The sequence below is a fragment of the Pseudophryne corroboree genome, chromosome 1, assembly GCF_028390025.1.
Source record: "Pseudophryne corroboree isolate aPseCor3 chromosome 1, aPseCor3.hap2, whole genome shotgun sequence".
NCBI lineage: Eukaryota > Metazoa > Chordata > Amphibia > Anura > Myobatrachidae > Pseudophryne > Pseudophryne corroboree.
This window is the reverse complement of record NC_086444.1, coordinates 1226737660-1226754286: the sequence shown is the minus strand read 5'-3', so window position 1 is coordinate 1226754286 and position 16627 is coordinate 1226737660. Positions and strand designations below refer to the sequence as shown.

General features: G+C 55.7%; 1 protein-coding gene across 3 annotated transcripts in view; it reads left to right on the top strand.

Moving 5' to 3' along the window:
• The first annotated feature begins 8160 nt into the window (after nucleotides 1-8160).
• The window catches only part of ALMS1 (ALMS1 centrosome and basal body associated protein), a 108533-nt gene continuing 100066 nt past the window's right edge, over nucleotides 8161-16627 (top strand). For 2 of the 3 annotated variants that reach the window (XM_063925378.1, XM_063925377.1), the window contains exon 1: nucleotides 8161-8434. In XM_063925378.1, the coding sequence (XP_063781448.1) occupies nucleotides 8378-8434 (57 nt within the window). In that variant the 5' untranslated portion in view covers nucleotides 8161-8377. The remainder of the gene's footprint in view (nucleotides 8435-16627) is intronic. The other variant, XM_063925375.1, reaches the window with a different exon arrangement.

Genomic DNA, 16627 nt, shown 5'->3' with positions numbered 1-16627 from the left:
ATTTCACACACTCGCGCTCTCGCACGTAGTGTGATGAAGGGGATTCTCACGTCCATGAGCAATCCCTATTCCGGCGCTCGGGGACAGACAAGGGACAAACGCACACAAATGCTACTCACCGTCAGTTCCGCACTGCGAATGTCTTCTTCTCTTACAGGTCCCTGTAAGGAGATAAACAAACAAGCAAACAGCCGTGCAGGGCCTAACTCTAGCCTAGTGTCACACCCTATACTAACTACAACGGCAGAGCCCTCAAACTAGCTCTGTGGGTGTGGTGCAACAAAACTAACACACTTAACAAGCTCACACTCTGACCTGCACGGTAACATACATCACGATACACAGTGCAAGCAACTACCACGGTGCTGTCACTTTAGATACCCGACTCAGAACACCCGGTAGTGGGGGCCGCACAGCTCACCCACCTCCCGTACTCTCTTCTCAGGGGTTCAGGTCAAGCGGACCTGCCTACCTAACACCTCAGGGTGAATTGGGCCTAGTGCCCAGTGCCACCTCTATTCACTTTGGGGGAACCGCTTATTTATTGGGCCTAGCGCCCCCTATTTGCGCACGGACCCGAGGCCCGACCTTACCCACGGCCTAGTGCCCGCCTAACTCGTCCCTCGTTGGGTGACCTGGGCCTGGTGCCCAGTGTCACCTTATGTTAACCTAATTGGTCAAAAATACACTAGGGCCTAATGCCCTCTAATGTCCCCACAGGCCTATCGCCTGGATTGCCACTCGAGCCTAATGCCCGCCTACTGCGCCATTTAGGCGGCTTGGGCCTAACGCCCAAACCACCGACTCAGATGATGACCCCCAAACTCCTATCTGCGCAACAGGCTCTAGTGCCTGAACTATGCCCCCGGGCCTATTGCCCGTCCCTGATGGTCTAGGGAGGAAAAGGGGAGGGGGTGAGCGTAGCCTCACTGAGGCCTCACCTGATCCAGGGATCTCCGCCGCCCTCTTCTGCTGCTGACCCGTCCTGGCCAGCAGCGCCGCCTCCGCTCCTCAGCGTCCAGCCGCCGCTGGACATCTTCCTCCTGCAAGCCGACGTCTTCTGGCCCCTTCAGCGGCCCCCGGAGCTCCTCTTCACACAGCCGTCTTCTCTTCCTCGCGGCGTCTTCTCCTGCGCTCTTCCGCGCGCCTCTTCTCTTTGGCTCCCGCCCCGCGTCTTCAGCGCTCTTCCGCGCGCTTCTCGACCTCTTCGGCTCCCGCCCGGCGTCTGACGTCAGACGCCGGGGGCGGGGCCTGTGACGCGGCGAGCGCCGATTGGCTCGCCGCGCCCGCTTCTGATTGGCCGGCGCCCCGCGAGCCGTGATTGGCTTGCGGACGGCGTCGGATTCGAAAAGCCGCGGGCGGCGCTTCTGATTGGCGGCCAGAACGGCGCCAAGTTTAAAGCGCCGCCGCCGCACCGCTACTCGCTGCCGCCGACAGCCTGGTGCAGGGAAACATCCGATCCCTGCACCAGACACCCGCCGCCGCCACACACTGACAGGCGCTGGGGACAGACAAGCTGCCCCAGCGCTGCCCACAGCCAGGAACTGCAGGGGATGCAGATCCCCTGCACCCTGCCGGTCCGATGTGCCCTGGGACACGGGGCACATCTCCACACAGGGAGGGGGGTGGTATGCAGGGAGGAGGTGGTATACAGGGAGGAGGTGGTATGCAGGGAGGGGGGTGGTATGCAGGGAGGAGGTGGTATACAGGGAGGAGGTGGTATGCAGGGAGAGGGTGGTATGTGGGGGGAGGTGGTATGCAGGGAGGAGGTGGTATACAGGGAGGAGGTGGTATACAGGAAGGAGGTGGTATGGAGGCAGGAGGTGGTATACAGGAAGGAGGTGGTATGCAGGGAGAGGGTGGTATGTGGGGGGAGGTGGTATGCAGGGAGGAGGTGGTATACAGGGAGGAGGTGGTATGTGGGGGGAGGTGGTATTCAGGGAGGAGGTGGTATACAAGGAGGAGGTGGTATACAGGGAGAGGATGGTATGTGGGGGAGGTGGTATGCAGGGAGGAGGTGGTATACAGGGAGGAGGTGGTATGCAGGGAGGGGGTGGTGTGCAGGGAGGGGGTGGTGTGCAGGGAGGAGGTGGTATGCAGGGAGGGGGTGGTGTGCAGGGAGAGGGTGGTATGCAGGGGGTAGGTGGTGTGCAGGGAGGAGGTGGTATGGAGGCAGGAGGTGGTATGCAGGAAGGAGGTGGTATGCAGAGAGGGGGTGGTATGGAGGCAGGAGGTGGTATGCAGAAAGGAGGTGGTATGCAGGGGGGAGGTGGTATGCAGGGAGGAGGTGGTATGGAGGCAGGAGGTGGTATGCAGGGAGGAGGTGGTATGGAGGCAGGAGGTGGTATGCAGAGAGGGGGTGGTATGGAGGCAGGAGGTGGTATGCACGAAGGAGGTGGTATGCTGGGAGGAGGTGGTATGGAGGCAGGAGGTGGTATGCAGGGAGGAGGTGGTATGGAGGTAGTAGGTGGTAAGCAGGGAGGAGGTGGTTTGGAGCCAGGAGGTGCTATGGAGGCAGGAGGTGGTATGCAGAGAGGGGGTGGTATGGAGGCAGGAGGTGGTATGCAGGAAGGAGGTGGTATGCAGGCAGGAAGTGGTATGCAGGAAGGAGGTGGTATGCAAGGGGGAGGTGCTATGCAGGGGGGAGGTGGTGTGCAGGTGGGAGGTGGTATGCAGGGAGGAGGTGCTATGGAGGCAGGAGGTGGTATGCAGAGAGGGGGTGGTATGGAGGCAGGAGGTGGTATGCAGTGAGGAGGTGGTATGCAGGGGGGAGGTGGTATGCAGGGGGGAAGTGGTATGGAGGCAGGAGGTGGTATGCAGGGAGGAGGTGGTATGGAGGCAGGAGGTGGTATGCAGGGAGGAGGTGGTATGGAGGAAGGACGTGGTATGCAGGGAGGAGGTGGTATGGAGGCAGGAGGTTTTATGCAGGGAGGAGGTGGTATGGAACCAGTAGGTTGTACGGAGGCAGGAGATGGTATGCAGGAAGGAGGTTGTATGGAGGCAGGAGGTGGTATGCAGGGAGGAGGTGGTATGCAGGGAGGAGGTGGTATGGAGGCAGGAGGTGGTATGCAGGGAGGAGGTGGTATGCAGGGAGGAGGTGGTATGGAGGCAGGAGGTGGTATGGAGGCAGGAGGTGGTATGCAGGATGGAGGCAGGAGGTGGTATGCAGGAAGGAGGTGGTATGCAGGGAGGAGGTGGTATGGAGCCAGGAGGTGGTATGGAGGCAGGAGGTGGTATGCAGGAAGGAGGTGATATGCAGGGAGGAGGTGGTATGGATGCAGGAGGTGGTATGCAGGAAGGAGGTGGTATGGAGGCAGGAGGTGGTATGGAGGCAGGAGGTGGAATGCTGGGAGGAGATGGTATGGAGGCAGGAGGTGGTATGCAGGAAGGAGGTGGTATGGAGGCAGGAGGTGGTATGGAGGCAGGAGGTGGTATGGAGGCAGGAGGTGGTATGAAGCCAGGAGGTGGTATGGAGGCAGGAGGTGGTATGGCGGCAGGAGGTGGTATGGAGGCAGGAGGTGATATGCATTTGCAATCTGTATACTGCAATGCGATTGCAGATCTGGTTGAACATAGCGACCACAGCTTATCCAGGCTTGCTGTCATAGGGCGGCTTGCGAGACCAAGAAAACTGCGTCTTGCGATGCAGTACTTGGCTTCGACATGCCCCTGTGTCCGCCAATGCAGGCCACCCTTGCCCCGACCCTCCCCCGAACACCTCTGCCTGGGATCACAGGGGCAGTTTCCCGGCCATCGGGAAACTGCGGGTTGGATCGCATAATGAATCCAACCTGAATAAGATCCTAGGCCCAGGTGCTGCATGTTGCGGTATGGTGAGAATCCGCCAGGTGACGCACGTTGCGGTATGGTGAGAATCCGCCAGGTGTCGCTCATTGCGGTATGGTGAGTATCCGCCAGGTGTCGCTCATTGCGGTATGGTGAGTATCCGCCAGGTGTCGCTCATTGCGGTAAGGTGGGTATACGCCAGGTGCCGCACGTTGCGGTATGGTGAGAATCCGCCAGGTGCCGCATGTTGCGGTTTGTTGAGAATCGCCATGTGCCGCACGTTGCGGTATGATGAGAATCCGCCAGGTGTCGCACGTTGCAGTATGGGGAGTATCTGCCAGGTGTCGCACGTTGCGGTATGAGAAGTATCCGCCAGGTGTCGCACGTTGCGGTAAGGTGAGTATCCGCCAGGTGTTGCACGTTGCGGTATGGTGAGTATCCGCCAGGTGTTGCACGTTGCAGTATGGTGAGTATCGGCCAGATGTTGCACGTTGCGGTATGGGGAGTATCCGCCAGGTGTCGCACATTGCGGTATAGTAAGTGTCCACCAGGTGTCGCAAGTTGCGGTATGGGGAGTATCCGCTAGGTGTCGCACGTTGCGGTATGGTGAGTATCAGCAGGTGTCGCAAGTTGCAGTATGGTGAGTATCCACCAGGTGTCGCACGTTGCGGTATGGTGAGTATCCGACAGGTGTCCCACGTTGCGGTATGGTGAGTATCCGCCAGGTGTCCCTCGTTGCGGTATGGTGAGTATCCGCCAGGTGTCGCACGTTGCTGTATGGTGAGTATCCAGCAGGTGTCGCACGTTGCAGTAAGGTGAGTAACCACCAGGTGTCGCACGTTGCGGTATGGTGAGAATCCGCCAGGTGTAGCACGTTGCAGTATGGTGAGTGTCCAGCAGGTGTCGCACGTTGCCGTAAGGTGAGTATCCGCCAGGTACCGCACGTTGCGGTATGGTGAGAATCCGCCAGGTGTTGCACGTTGCGGTAAGGTGAGTATCCGCCAGGTGTCGCACGTTGCGGTATGGTGAGTATCCGCCAGGTGTCGCACGTTGCGGTATGGTGAGTATCGGCCAGGTGTCGCACGTTGCGTTATGGTGAGAATCCGCCAGGTGTCGCAAGTTGTGGTATGGGGAGTATCCGCCAGGTGTCGCACATTGCGGTATAGTGAGTGTCCGCAGGTACGCACGTTGCGGTATGGGGAGTATCCGCTAGGTGTCGCACGTTGCGGTATGGGGAGTATCCGCCAGGTGTCGCACGTTGCGGTATGGTGAGAATCCGCCAGGTTCCGCACGTTGCGGTATGGTGAGTATCCGCCAGGTGTCGCACGTTGTGGCAAGGTGAGTATCCACCAGGTGTCGCACGTTGCAGTATGGTGAGTATCCGCCAGGTGTCGCAAGTTGCGGTATGGGGAGTATCCGCCAGGTGTCGCACGTTGCGGTAAGGTGAGTATCCGCCAGGTGTCGCACGTTGCAGTATGGGGAGTATCCGCCAGGTGTCACACGTTGCGGTATGGTGAGTATCCGCCAGGTGTCGCCCGTTCCGGTATGGTGAGTATCCGCCAGGTGCCGCACGTTGCGGTATGGTGAGTATCCGCCAGGTGCCGCACGTTGCAGTATGGTAAGTATCCACTAGGTGTCGCACGTTGCGGTATGGTGAGTATCCGCTAGGTGTCGCACGTTGCGGTATGGTGAGAATCCGCCAGGTGTCGCACGTTGCGGTATGGGGAGTATCCGCCAGGTGTCGCACGTTGCGGTATGCTGAGTGTCCAGCAGGTGTCGCACGTTGCAGTATGGTGAGTATCAGCAGGTGTCGCACGTTGCAGTATGGTGAGTATCCGCCAGGTGTCGCACGTTGCGGTATGGTGAGTATCCGCCAGCTGCCGCACGTTGCGGTATGGTGAGTATCCGCCAGGTGTCGCACGTTGCGGTATGGTGAGAATCCGCTAGGTGCCGCACGTTGCGGTATGGTGAGTATCAGCCAGGTGTCGCACGTTGCGGTATGGTGAGAATCCGCCAGGTGCCGCACGTTGCGGTATGGTGAGTATCCGCCAGGTGTCGCACGTTGCGGTATGGTGAGTATCCGCCAGGTGTCGCACGTTGCGGTATGGGGAGTATCCGCCAGGTGTCGCACGTTTCGGTATGCTGAGTGTCCAGCAGGTGTCGCACGTTGCGGTAAGGTGAGTATCCGCCAGGTGTCGCACGTTGCAGTATGGTGAGAATCCGCCAGGTGCCGCACGTTGCGGTATGGTGAGAATCCGCCAGGTGCCGCACGTTGCGGTATGGTGAGTATCCGCCAGGTGTCGCACGTTGCGGTAAGGTGAGTATCCGCCAGGTGTCGCACGTTGCGGTATGGTGAGTATCGGCCAGGTGTCGCACGTTGCGGTATGGTGAGTATCGGCCAGGTGTCGCACGTTGCGTTATGGTGAGAATCCGCCAGGTGTCGCACGTTGTGGTATGGGGAGTATCCGCCAGGTGTCGCACATTGCGGTATAGTGAGTGTCCGCCAGGTATCGCACGTTGCGGTATGGGGAGTATCCGCTAGGTGTCGCACGTTGCGGTATGGGGAGTATCCGCTAGGTGTCGCACGTTGCGGTATGGGGAGTATCCGCAAGGTGCCGCACGTTGCGGTATGGTGAGTATCAGCAGGTGTCGCACGTTGCAGTATGGTGAGTATCCGCCAGGTGTCGCACGTTGCGGTATGGTGAGTATCCGCCAGCTGCCGCACGTTGCGGTATGGTGAGTATCCGCCAGCTGCCGCACGTTGCGGTATGGTGAGTATCCGCCAGGTGTCGCACGTTGCGGTATGGTGAGAATCCGCTAGGTGCCGCACGTTGCGGTATGGTGAGTATCAGCCAGGTGTCGCACGTTGCGGTATGGTGAGAATCCGCCAGGTGCCGCACGTTGCGGTATGGTGAGTATCCGCCAGGTGTCGCACGTTGCGGTATGGTGAGTATCCGCCAGGTGTCGCACGTTGCGGTATGGTGAGTATCAGCCAGGTGTCGCACGTTGCGGTATGGTGAGTATCAGCCAGGTGTCGCACGTTGCGGTATGGTGAGTATTCGCTAGGTGTCGCACGTTGCGGTATGGTGAGAATCCGCCAGGTGTCGCACGTTGCGGTATGGGGAGTATCCGCCAGGTGTCGCACGTTGCGGTATGCTGAGTGTCCAGCAGGTGTCGCACGTTGCGGTAAGGTGAGTATCCGCCAGGTGTCGCACGTTGCAGTATGGTGAGAATCCGCCAGGTGCCGCACGTTGCGGTATGGTGAGAATCCGCCAGGTGCCGCACGTTGCGGTATGGTGAGTATCCGCCAGGTGTCGCACGTTGCGGTAAGGTGAGTATCGGCCAGGTGTCGCACGTTGCGTTATGGTGAGAATCCGCCAGGTGTCGCACGTTGTGGTATGGGGAGTATCCGCCAGGTGTCGCACATTGCGGTATAGTGAGTGTCCGCCAGGTATCGCACGTTGCGGTATGGGGAGTATCCGCTAGGTGTCGCACGTTGCGGTATGGGGAGTATCCGCCAGGTGTCGCACGTTGCAGTATGGGGAGTATCCGCAAGGTGCCGCACGTTGCGGTATGGTGAGTATCAGCAGGTGTCGCACGTTGCGGTATGGTGAGTATCCGCCAGCTGCCGCACGTTGCGGTATGGTGAGTATCCGCCAGGTGTCGCACGTTGCGGTATGGTGAGAATCCGCTAGGTGCCGCACGTTGCGGTATGGTGAGTATCAGCCAGGTGTCGCATGTTGCGGTATGGTGAGAATCCGCCAGGTGCCGCACATTGCGGTATGGTGAGTATCCGCCAGGTGTCGCACGTTGCGGTATGGTGAGTATCCGCCAGGTGTCGCACGTTGCGGTATGGTGAGTATCAGCCAGGTGTCGCACGTTGCGGTATGGTGAGTATCAGCCAGGTGTCGCACGTTGCGGTATGGTGAGTATCAGCAGGTGTCGCACGTTGCGGTATGGTGAGTATCAGCAGGTGTCGCACGTTGCGGTATGGTGAGTATCAGCAGGTGTCGCACGTTGCGGTATGGTGAGTATCAGCCAGGTGTCGCACGTTGCGGTATGGTGAGTATCAGCCAGGTGTCGCACGTTGCGGTATGGTGAGTATCAGCCAGGTGTCGCACGTTGCGGTATGGTGAGTATCAGCCAGGTGTCGCACGTTGCGGTATGGTGAGTATCAGCCAGGTGTCGCACGTTGCGGTATGGTGAGTATCAGCCAGGTGTCGCACGTTGCGGTATGGTGAGTATCAGCCAGGTGTCGCACGTTGCGGTATGGTGAGTATCAGCCAGGTGTCGCACGTTGCGGTATGGTGAGTATCAGCCAGGTGTCGCATGTTGCGGTATGGTGAGTATCCGCCAGGTGTCGCATGTGGCAATGCGGGTAGTAGCCGCCAGGTGTCGCACGTTGCGGTATGGTGAGAATCCGCCAGGTGTCGCTGCTCTCCCTCCTCCGTTCCCGCTCGGGGCCGCGTCCCTAGTAACAGGCTGCCGGGGGCGGCTGCAGGCTGAGGCGGGAGAGAGAGAGGCTGAGCCGGGCTGCTGGGAGCCGGGAGGGCGCAGGCGCTGTTGGGACGATCTTCAGCCGGACACAGACATGGAGGAGGCGGCTGGAAGCGCAGAGTCTCCGGGGGAGGCGGGGAGCCGGCCGGGGGTGAGATACATTGTATCACTTATATATGTGTCACTGTATATAATGTCTGTATATACTACTACCCCTATATATCACTGTATATAATGTCTGTATATACTATTACCCCTATATATCACTGTATATAATGTCTGTATATACAACTACCCCTATATATCACTGTATATAATGTCTGTATATACTACTACCCCTATATATCACTGTATATAATGTCTGTATATACTATTACCCCTATAGATCACTGTATATAATGTCTGTGTGTCCCGTTACCCCTATATATCACTGTATATAATGTATGTGTGTCCTGTTACCCCTATATATCACTGTATATAATGTCTGTGTCCCGTTACCCCTATATATCACTGTATATAATGTATGTGTGTCCCGTTACCCCTATATATCACTGTATATAATGTATGTGTGTCCTGTTACCCTTATATATATCACTGTATATAATGTCTGTGTGTCCCGTTACCCCTATATAACACTGTATATAATGTCTGTGTGTCCCATTACCCCTATATATCACTGTATATAATGTCTGTGTGTCCCGTTACCCCTATATATCACTGAATATAATGTCTGTGTGTCCCGTTACCCCTATATATCACTGTATTTAATGTCTGTGTGTCCCGTTACCCCTATATATCACTGTATATAATGTCTGTGTATCCTGATACCACCTATAGATCACTGTATATAATGTCTGTGTCCCGTTACCCCTATATATCACTGTATATAATGTCTGTGTGTCCTGTTACCCCTATATATCACTGTATATAATGTCTGTGTGTCCCATTACCCCTATATATCACTGTATATAATGTCTGTGTGTCCCGTTACCCCTATATATCACTGAATATAATGTCTGTGTGTCCCGTTACCCCTATATATCACTGTATTTAATGTCTGTGTGTCCCGTTACCCCTATATATCACTGTATATAATGTCTGTGTATCCTGATACCACCTATAGATCACTGTATATAATGTCTGTGTCCCGTTACCCCTATATATCACTGTATATAATGTCTGTGTGTCCTGTTACCCCTATATATCACTGTATATAATGTCTGTGTGTCCTGTTACCCCTATATATATCACTGTATATAATGTATGTGTGTCCCGTTACCCCTATATATCACTGTATATAATGTCTGTGTGTCCTGTTACCCCTATATATCACTGTATATAATGTCTGTGTGTCCTGTTATCCCTATATATATCACTGTATATAATGTATGTGTGTTATATTACTTCTATATAACACCTTTAAAACATCTGTAAGTACCTATATTTGCATGACACTTACCATGTCTTACTTATAACTGTATATATAATATGGGTGTACAGCAGGGAGAGCCTGTAGGGGCCTTTTCATAAACTCGCAGACGGGCTGTGGTTGATTTTGCGTGCGACACGGAATCAGCCATAACTAGGGTGGTGCGGTCTGTGCCATCGTGCAGGTGCCCTGTGGCCGGAACCGGCTGCTACCACTCATCAGCCCACCGCTGACACACACCATCTCCTCTGGTGGAGAACTGTACCCCATCCACCAAGTGCCAGCGTGATGCATCTGGCTGGGAACCACCGTGGGCACTGTGCTGTCTCAGCAGTGCAGCCACTGGGAGAGTGGTGGTCCCACTGCAGACATCCTGAGCGTTAGCCTGGTGATTCTGCTTTGTGTCCTTTCAGACTACACAGCAATCAGACTGAGCCAAGGTGAATCACGCCCGGTGCACTCCGCTGAGCCTGGAGAGTCCTGTGTCACTAGGCCTCACCCCAGAGCCTGGAGAGTCCTGTGTCACTAGGCCTCACCCCAGAGCCTGGAGTGTCACTAGGCCTCACCCCAGAGCCTGGAGTGTCACTAGGCCTCACTCCAGAGCCTGGAGTGTCACTAGGCCTCACCCCAGAGCCTGGAGTGTCACTAGGCCTCACCCCAGAGCCTGGAGTGTCCCATGTTACTAGGCCTCAGCCCAGAGCCCGACGCATCACGTGTCTCTAGGCCTCAGCCCGTAGCTCCCTGTGTCACTAGGCCTCACCCCAGAGCCCGGAGCATCCCGTGTCACTAGGCCTCACCTCCAGAGCCCGGAGCGTCCCGTGTCACTAGGCCTCACCCCAGAGCCTGGAGCGTCCCACGTCACTAGGCCTCACCCCAGAGCCTGGAGCGTCCAGTGTCACTAGGCCTCACCCCAGAGCCCGGAGCGTCCGGTGTCACTAGGCCTCACCCCAGAGCCTGGAGCGTCCGGTATCACTAGGCCTCACCCCAGAGCCCGGAGCATCACGTGTCAATAGGCCTCACCCCAGAGCCCGGAGCATCCCGTGTGACTAGGCCTCACCCCAGAGCCCGGAGCGTCCGGTGTCACTAGGCCTCACCCCAGAGCCTGGAGCGTCCGGTGTCACTAGGTCTCACCCCAGAGCCCGGAGCATCACGTGTCAATAGGCCTCACCCCAGAGCCCGGAGCATCACGTGTCACTAGGCCTCACCCAGGAGCCCAGAACATCCCGTGTCAATAGGCCTCACCCCAGAGCCCAGAGCGTCCCGTATCACTAGGCCTCACCCCAGATCCCGAAGCGTCCCGTGTCAATAGGCCTCACCCCAGAGCGTCCCGTGTCAATAGGCCTCACCCCAGATCCCGGAGCGTCCCGTGTCACTAGGCCTCACCCCAGAGCATCCCGTGTCACTAGGCCTCACCCCAGAGCGTCCCGTGTCACTAGGCCTCACCCCAGAGCCCAGAGTGTCCAGTTATCCTGTTTAGGGGTTGCTGTAGTATTGGTCAAAGTCACTGTGCGATGGATGCAGTAATATGCGGCGTCATATATGTTTATATATTTGTATGTGTATAAATATATACGGTCGAGTCACATTATTTTGACTACCTCCTACATGTGACGTCGGCTGCGTGTAGCCCATGAAGTACGTCACGCGTCGTGCGCTGGCTTGGTGGATATATAAGATGTGTGACAGGCCGTCTGCGCCCACATCACTAGTTGCAAAAATGGCTGATTATCGGGCAAGGGCGGCCGTATGTCTGACACAGCGCAGTGTGTAACCTGTCCGCGTGCTGCTGCGGTGAAGGTGTATCGTGACTGGACAAATGGCACCACTGCCAATAACAGACGTGGAAGCTGCGGAGCGCCACGTGCCAGTGATGTGAGAGGTGAACATCGGCTACAGAGGTGCGTGAGGGCCGACCGACACATTACAGTGGAGCAGCTCACCGTCACAATGACCTGGGGCTACCAGACGTGTCTCTAACATGACAGATCAGCCGCCTAGCGGCTGTCCGTGCCGCACACGGCGGCTACTCTACCATTACCTGGTGGTCATAATAATGTGACTCGTCCGTGTATATATAATGTGTGTGTGCATGTATATATAATGTGTGTGTGTGCATGTATATATAATGTGTGTGTGTGTGTGTGTGTGTGTGTGTGTATGTATATATAATGTGTGTGTGTGCATGTATATATAATGTGTGTGTGTATTCTCAGGCATTCTCTCTCCTGTGATAAGTGTGCAGAACACATCTCTGGGATTGTACATTCGTCACCGGCTAATTACCCCCGGGGGGAGTTCTTGTTTATCTGTTGAGTCGTCATTATCAGGTTGTTCCGGGCTAGTCCATCTGTTCCCCCAGCGACTGTGTGTTACACGCAGTTATCCCTGTTTCTATGTCCTCCCATAGCCCGGTACATTCCCTGTGGGGTGAGCTGCTGGGATATAAGGCCGGATATACAGTGCATCCGGAAAGTATTCACAGCGCTTCACTTTTTCCACATTTTGTTATGTTACAGCCTTATTCTACAATTGAATAAAATCATTTTTTCCCTCAAAATTCTACACACAATGCCCCATAATGACAACGTGAAAAGTTTTTTTTTGAGATTGTTGCAAATTTATTTAAATTACAAAACTAAGAAATCACATGTACATAAGTATTCACAGCCTTTGCTCAGTACTTTGTTGATGCACCTTTGGCAGCAATTACAGCCTCAAGTCTTTTTGAACATGATGCCACAAGCTTGGCACACCCATCTTTGGGCAGTTTCGCCCATTCCTCTTTGCAGCACTCTCAAGCTCCATCAGGTTGGATGGGAAGCGTTGGTGCACAGCCATTATTAGATCTCTCCAGAGATGTTCAATCGGATTCAAGTCTGGGCTCTGGCTGGGCCACTCAAGGACATTCACAGAGTTGTCCTGAAGCCACTGCTTTGACATCTTGGCTGTGTGCTTAGGGTCGTTGTCCTGCTGAAAGATGAACCGTCGCCCCAGTCTGAGGTCAAGAGCGCTCTGGAGCAGGTTTTCATCCAGGAAGTCTCTGTACATTGCTGCATTCATCTTTCCCTCTATCCTGACTAGTGTCCCAGTTCCTGCCGCTGAAAAACATCCCCACAGCATGATGCTGCCACCACCATGCTTCACTGTAGGGATGGTATTGGCCTGGTGATGAGCGGTGCCTGGTTTCCTCCAAACGTGACGCCTGGCATTCACATCAAAGAGTTCAATCTTTGTCTTATCATACCAGAGAATTTTGTTTCTCATGGTCTGAAAGTCCTTCAGGTGCATTTTAGCAAACTCCAGGCGGGCTGCCATGTGCTTTTTATCTAAGGAGTGGCTTCTGTCTGGCCACTCTACCATGCAGGCTTGATTGGTGGATTGTTGCAGATATGGTTGTCCTTCTGGAAGGTTCTCCTCTCTCCACAGAGGAATGCTGTAGCTCTGACAGAGTGACCATCTGGTTCTTGGTCACTTCCTGACTAGGGCCCTTCTCCCCCGATCGCTCAGTTTGGCTGGCTAGCCAGCTCTAGGAAGAGTCCTCGTGGTTCCGAACTTCTTCCATTTACAGATGATGGAGGCCACTGTGCTCATTGGGACCTTCAAAGCAGCAGATATTTTTCTTTCTGCTGCGGGGTACACTGGGCTCCACAGGGAATGACATTGGGGTGTAGAGTAGGATCTTGATCTGAGGCACCGACAGGCTCAAAGCTTTGACTGTTCCCAGAATGCATAGCACCGCCTCCTCTATAACCCCGCCTCCGTGCACAGGACCTCAGTTTTGTAGTTGGTGCCATGCAGTAAGCAGGCATACAACAGGGGGCTGCTCCAGCAGCCCTGGGAAGAAGCTTTTTAAAGAAAAATGAAGACTTCAAGGGCTGCAGCAGAGGCACTGACTGTGTTAGATGTCAGTCAGACATCTCCTGCTGCAGCTCCATCACCTCTCCCAGCGGCGCTGTATACTCCCGCGCCCTGGTTGCCGGGTCCTTACAGCGGAGGCTCAGGTTTTCTTCCAGTAAGTCACACACACCACCGCTGTTCTTCTGGATCGCGTGGCTGCACTCAGGGAGGAGGTAAGTGGGTCCCCACTGCGAAACCCGCTGTAAATCGCGATCCCGCGCGGCCGGTGGGAGGCGGGCCGCGCTCGCTGGCGTGGACAGTGTGGCAGTACAGGGACCCCACTAGACCACCAGGGCAGGGGCACAGGTTGGTTTTCTCTCATAAACCGTTTATATAAGCGCCCAGTACCCGGTGGTGAAGTCCAGCAGGGGGATAAGGCTTTGACCTGTAGCCCCTCCCCCAGCGCGCCATTTAGAGTAAATGTTCCCGCCCTGGAGCTGCATATCTCTCTCTCCCTCACTCCCTGTCAGCGTTTGGGCGCCATTAGGACAAGCTGAGCTGATCCTGGGACTGTTTGGGCAAATCCTCCTCTGTAAAGCCGCCTGGATGTCAGCGCTGTGCATTTTACAGGACACTTAAGTATTCTACATGTCCGTTGACAGTGTTAGTTAAGAGAGAGTGCATTTTGTCAGGGTTATATAGTACAAGTACCCTGTGATATACATCCAGTCTTTACTGTGCATTGTTATATCTATTGAGTGTATAGCTATACTTAGTACTACTCTGTATTGCTAGTCCAGTGCAGTTTTATTGCATGTCATAATTTCTGCATTGTACATTGTGACTATGTGTGTGCATATAGCTGCTGTGTGACCTCCATTTCATGTATCTCACTCAGATTACTATCCGTATATTCTACAACCTGAGGGGGCTAAGTGCATCAGGTTTATCATTCAATATAGGTATTTCACAAGATATACTCAGTGTGTATTTTTCTCTGTGATTTCTAGTCACGACATACCTCTTGAATTCCCTGTTTGTGCGGATACACTGCACAGGGGGTTCTTGTCAGGTATTGTGCTGCGTATATTGTACTGTGTTCAGTGATCGCGGTCAGCGAAAAAAATTGTGGGTCCCAGGGACCCCTCACTTTCGAAAAGTGGGGTCCTTCTCTACTCTTTCTGGGTCTCATCACATAAATTATGCTTTCGAGTTCCCCATATAGCATCAGGCCACCCCATATGCCTTACACATGAGAAGTCACACGCGTAGTTGGGGCTGAGCTGGTGGTTTAGGCAGGGAGCAGTTGGGGAAGGGGGGGATAGAGGTGGTAAGGGCATGTGGTCGTTAGGGTAGGAAGGGGGGATAAGTATAGATATCAGCTGGGGCAGTACTTTGAGGCAAGAGAGGTTAGGTGCAGGCAGTGCTGGGAATAGGAAGGGGATAAGAGTAGAAAGCAGCTGGGACAATAATGGGGCAAATAGGTGGCTAATGACAGGCAATGCTGGGGGTAGGGAGAGGATAAGTGTATACAGCATTTGGGGCAGTACTGGGGGCAAGAGAGGGTTATGGGTATGCGGAGCTGGGGGTAGGGAGGGGATAAGGGTGGATTGCAGCTGGGGCAGTACTGGGGGAGCAAGGAGAGGGTTAGGGGCAGGCAATGCTGGGGGTTGGGAGGGGATAAGGGTAGATAGCAGCTGGGGCAGTACTGGGGGGGGGGGCAAGGAGAGTGTTATGGGTATGCAGAGCTGGGGGTAGGGAGGGGATAAGGGTAGATTGCAGCTGGGGCAGTACTGGGGGAGCAAGGAGAGGGTTAGGGGCAGGCAATGCTGGGGGTTGGGAGGGGATAAGGGTAGATAGCAGCTGGGGCAGTACTGGGGGGGGCAAGGAGAGGGTTAGGGGCAGGCAATGCTGGGGGTTGGGAGGGGATAAGGGTAGATAGCAGCTGGGGCAGTACTGGGGGGGGGCAAGGAGAGGGTTAGGGGCAGGCAATGCTGGGGGTTAGGAGGGGATAAGGGTAGATAGCAGCTGGGGCAGTACTGGGGGGGGGGAGCAAGGAGAGGGTTAGGGGCAGGCAATGCTGGGGGTAGGGAGGGGGATAAGGGTAGATAGCAGCTGGGGCAGTACTGGGGGGGCAAGGAGAGGGTTAGGGGCAGGCAATGCTGGGGGTTGGGAGGGGATAAGGGTAGATAGCAGCTGGGGCAGTACTGGGGGGGAGCAAGGAGAGGGTTAGGGGCAGGCAATGCTGGGGGTTGGGAGGGGATAAGGGTAGATAGCAGCCGGGGCAGTACTGGGGGGGGGCAAGGAGAGGGTTAGGGGCAGGCAATGCTGGGGGTTGGGAGGGGATAAGGGTAGATAGCAGCTGGGGCAGTACTGGGGGGGGGGCAAGGAGAGGGTTAGGGGCAGGCAATGCTTGGGGTTGGGAGGGGATAAGGGTAGATAGCAGCTGGGGCAGTACTGGGGGGGAGCAAGGAGAGGGTTAGGGGCAGGCAATGCTGGGGGTAGGGAGGGGGATAAGGGTAGATAGCAGCTGGGGCAGTACTGGGGGGGGAGCAAGGAGAGGGTTAGGGGCAGGCAATGCTGGGGGTAGGGAGGGGATAAGGGTAGATAGCAGCTGGGGCAGTACTGGGGGGGCAAGGAGAGGGTTAGGGGCAGGCAATGCTGGGGGTTGGGAGGGGATAAGGGTAGATAGCAGCTGGGGCAGTACTGGGGGGGGAGCAAGGAGAGGGTTAGGGGCAGGCAATGCTGGGGGTTGGGAGGGGATAAGGGTAGATAGCAGCTGGGACAGTACTGGGGGGGGGGGGCAAGGAGAGGGTTAGGGGCAGGCAATGCTGGGGGTTGGGAGGGGATAAGGGTAGATAGCAGCTGGGGCAGTACTGGGGGGGGGCAAGGAGAGGGTTAGGGGCAGGCAATGCTTGGGGTTGGGAGGGGATAAGGGTAGATAGCAGCTGGGGCAGTACTGGGGGAGCAAGGAGAGGGTTAGGGGCAGGCAATGCTGGGGGTTGGGAGGGGATAAGGGTAGATAGCAGCTGGGGCAGTACTGGGGGGGAGCAAGGAGAGGGTTAGGGGCAGGCAATG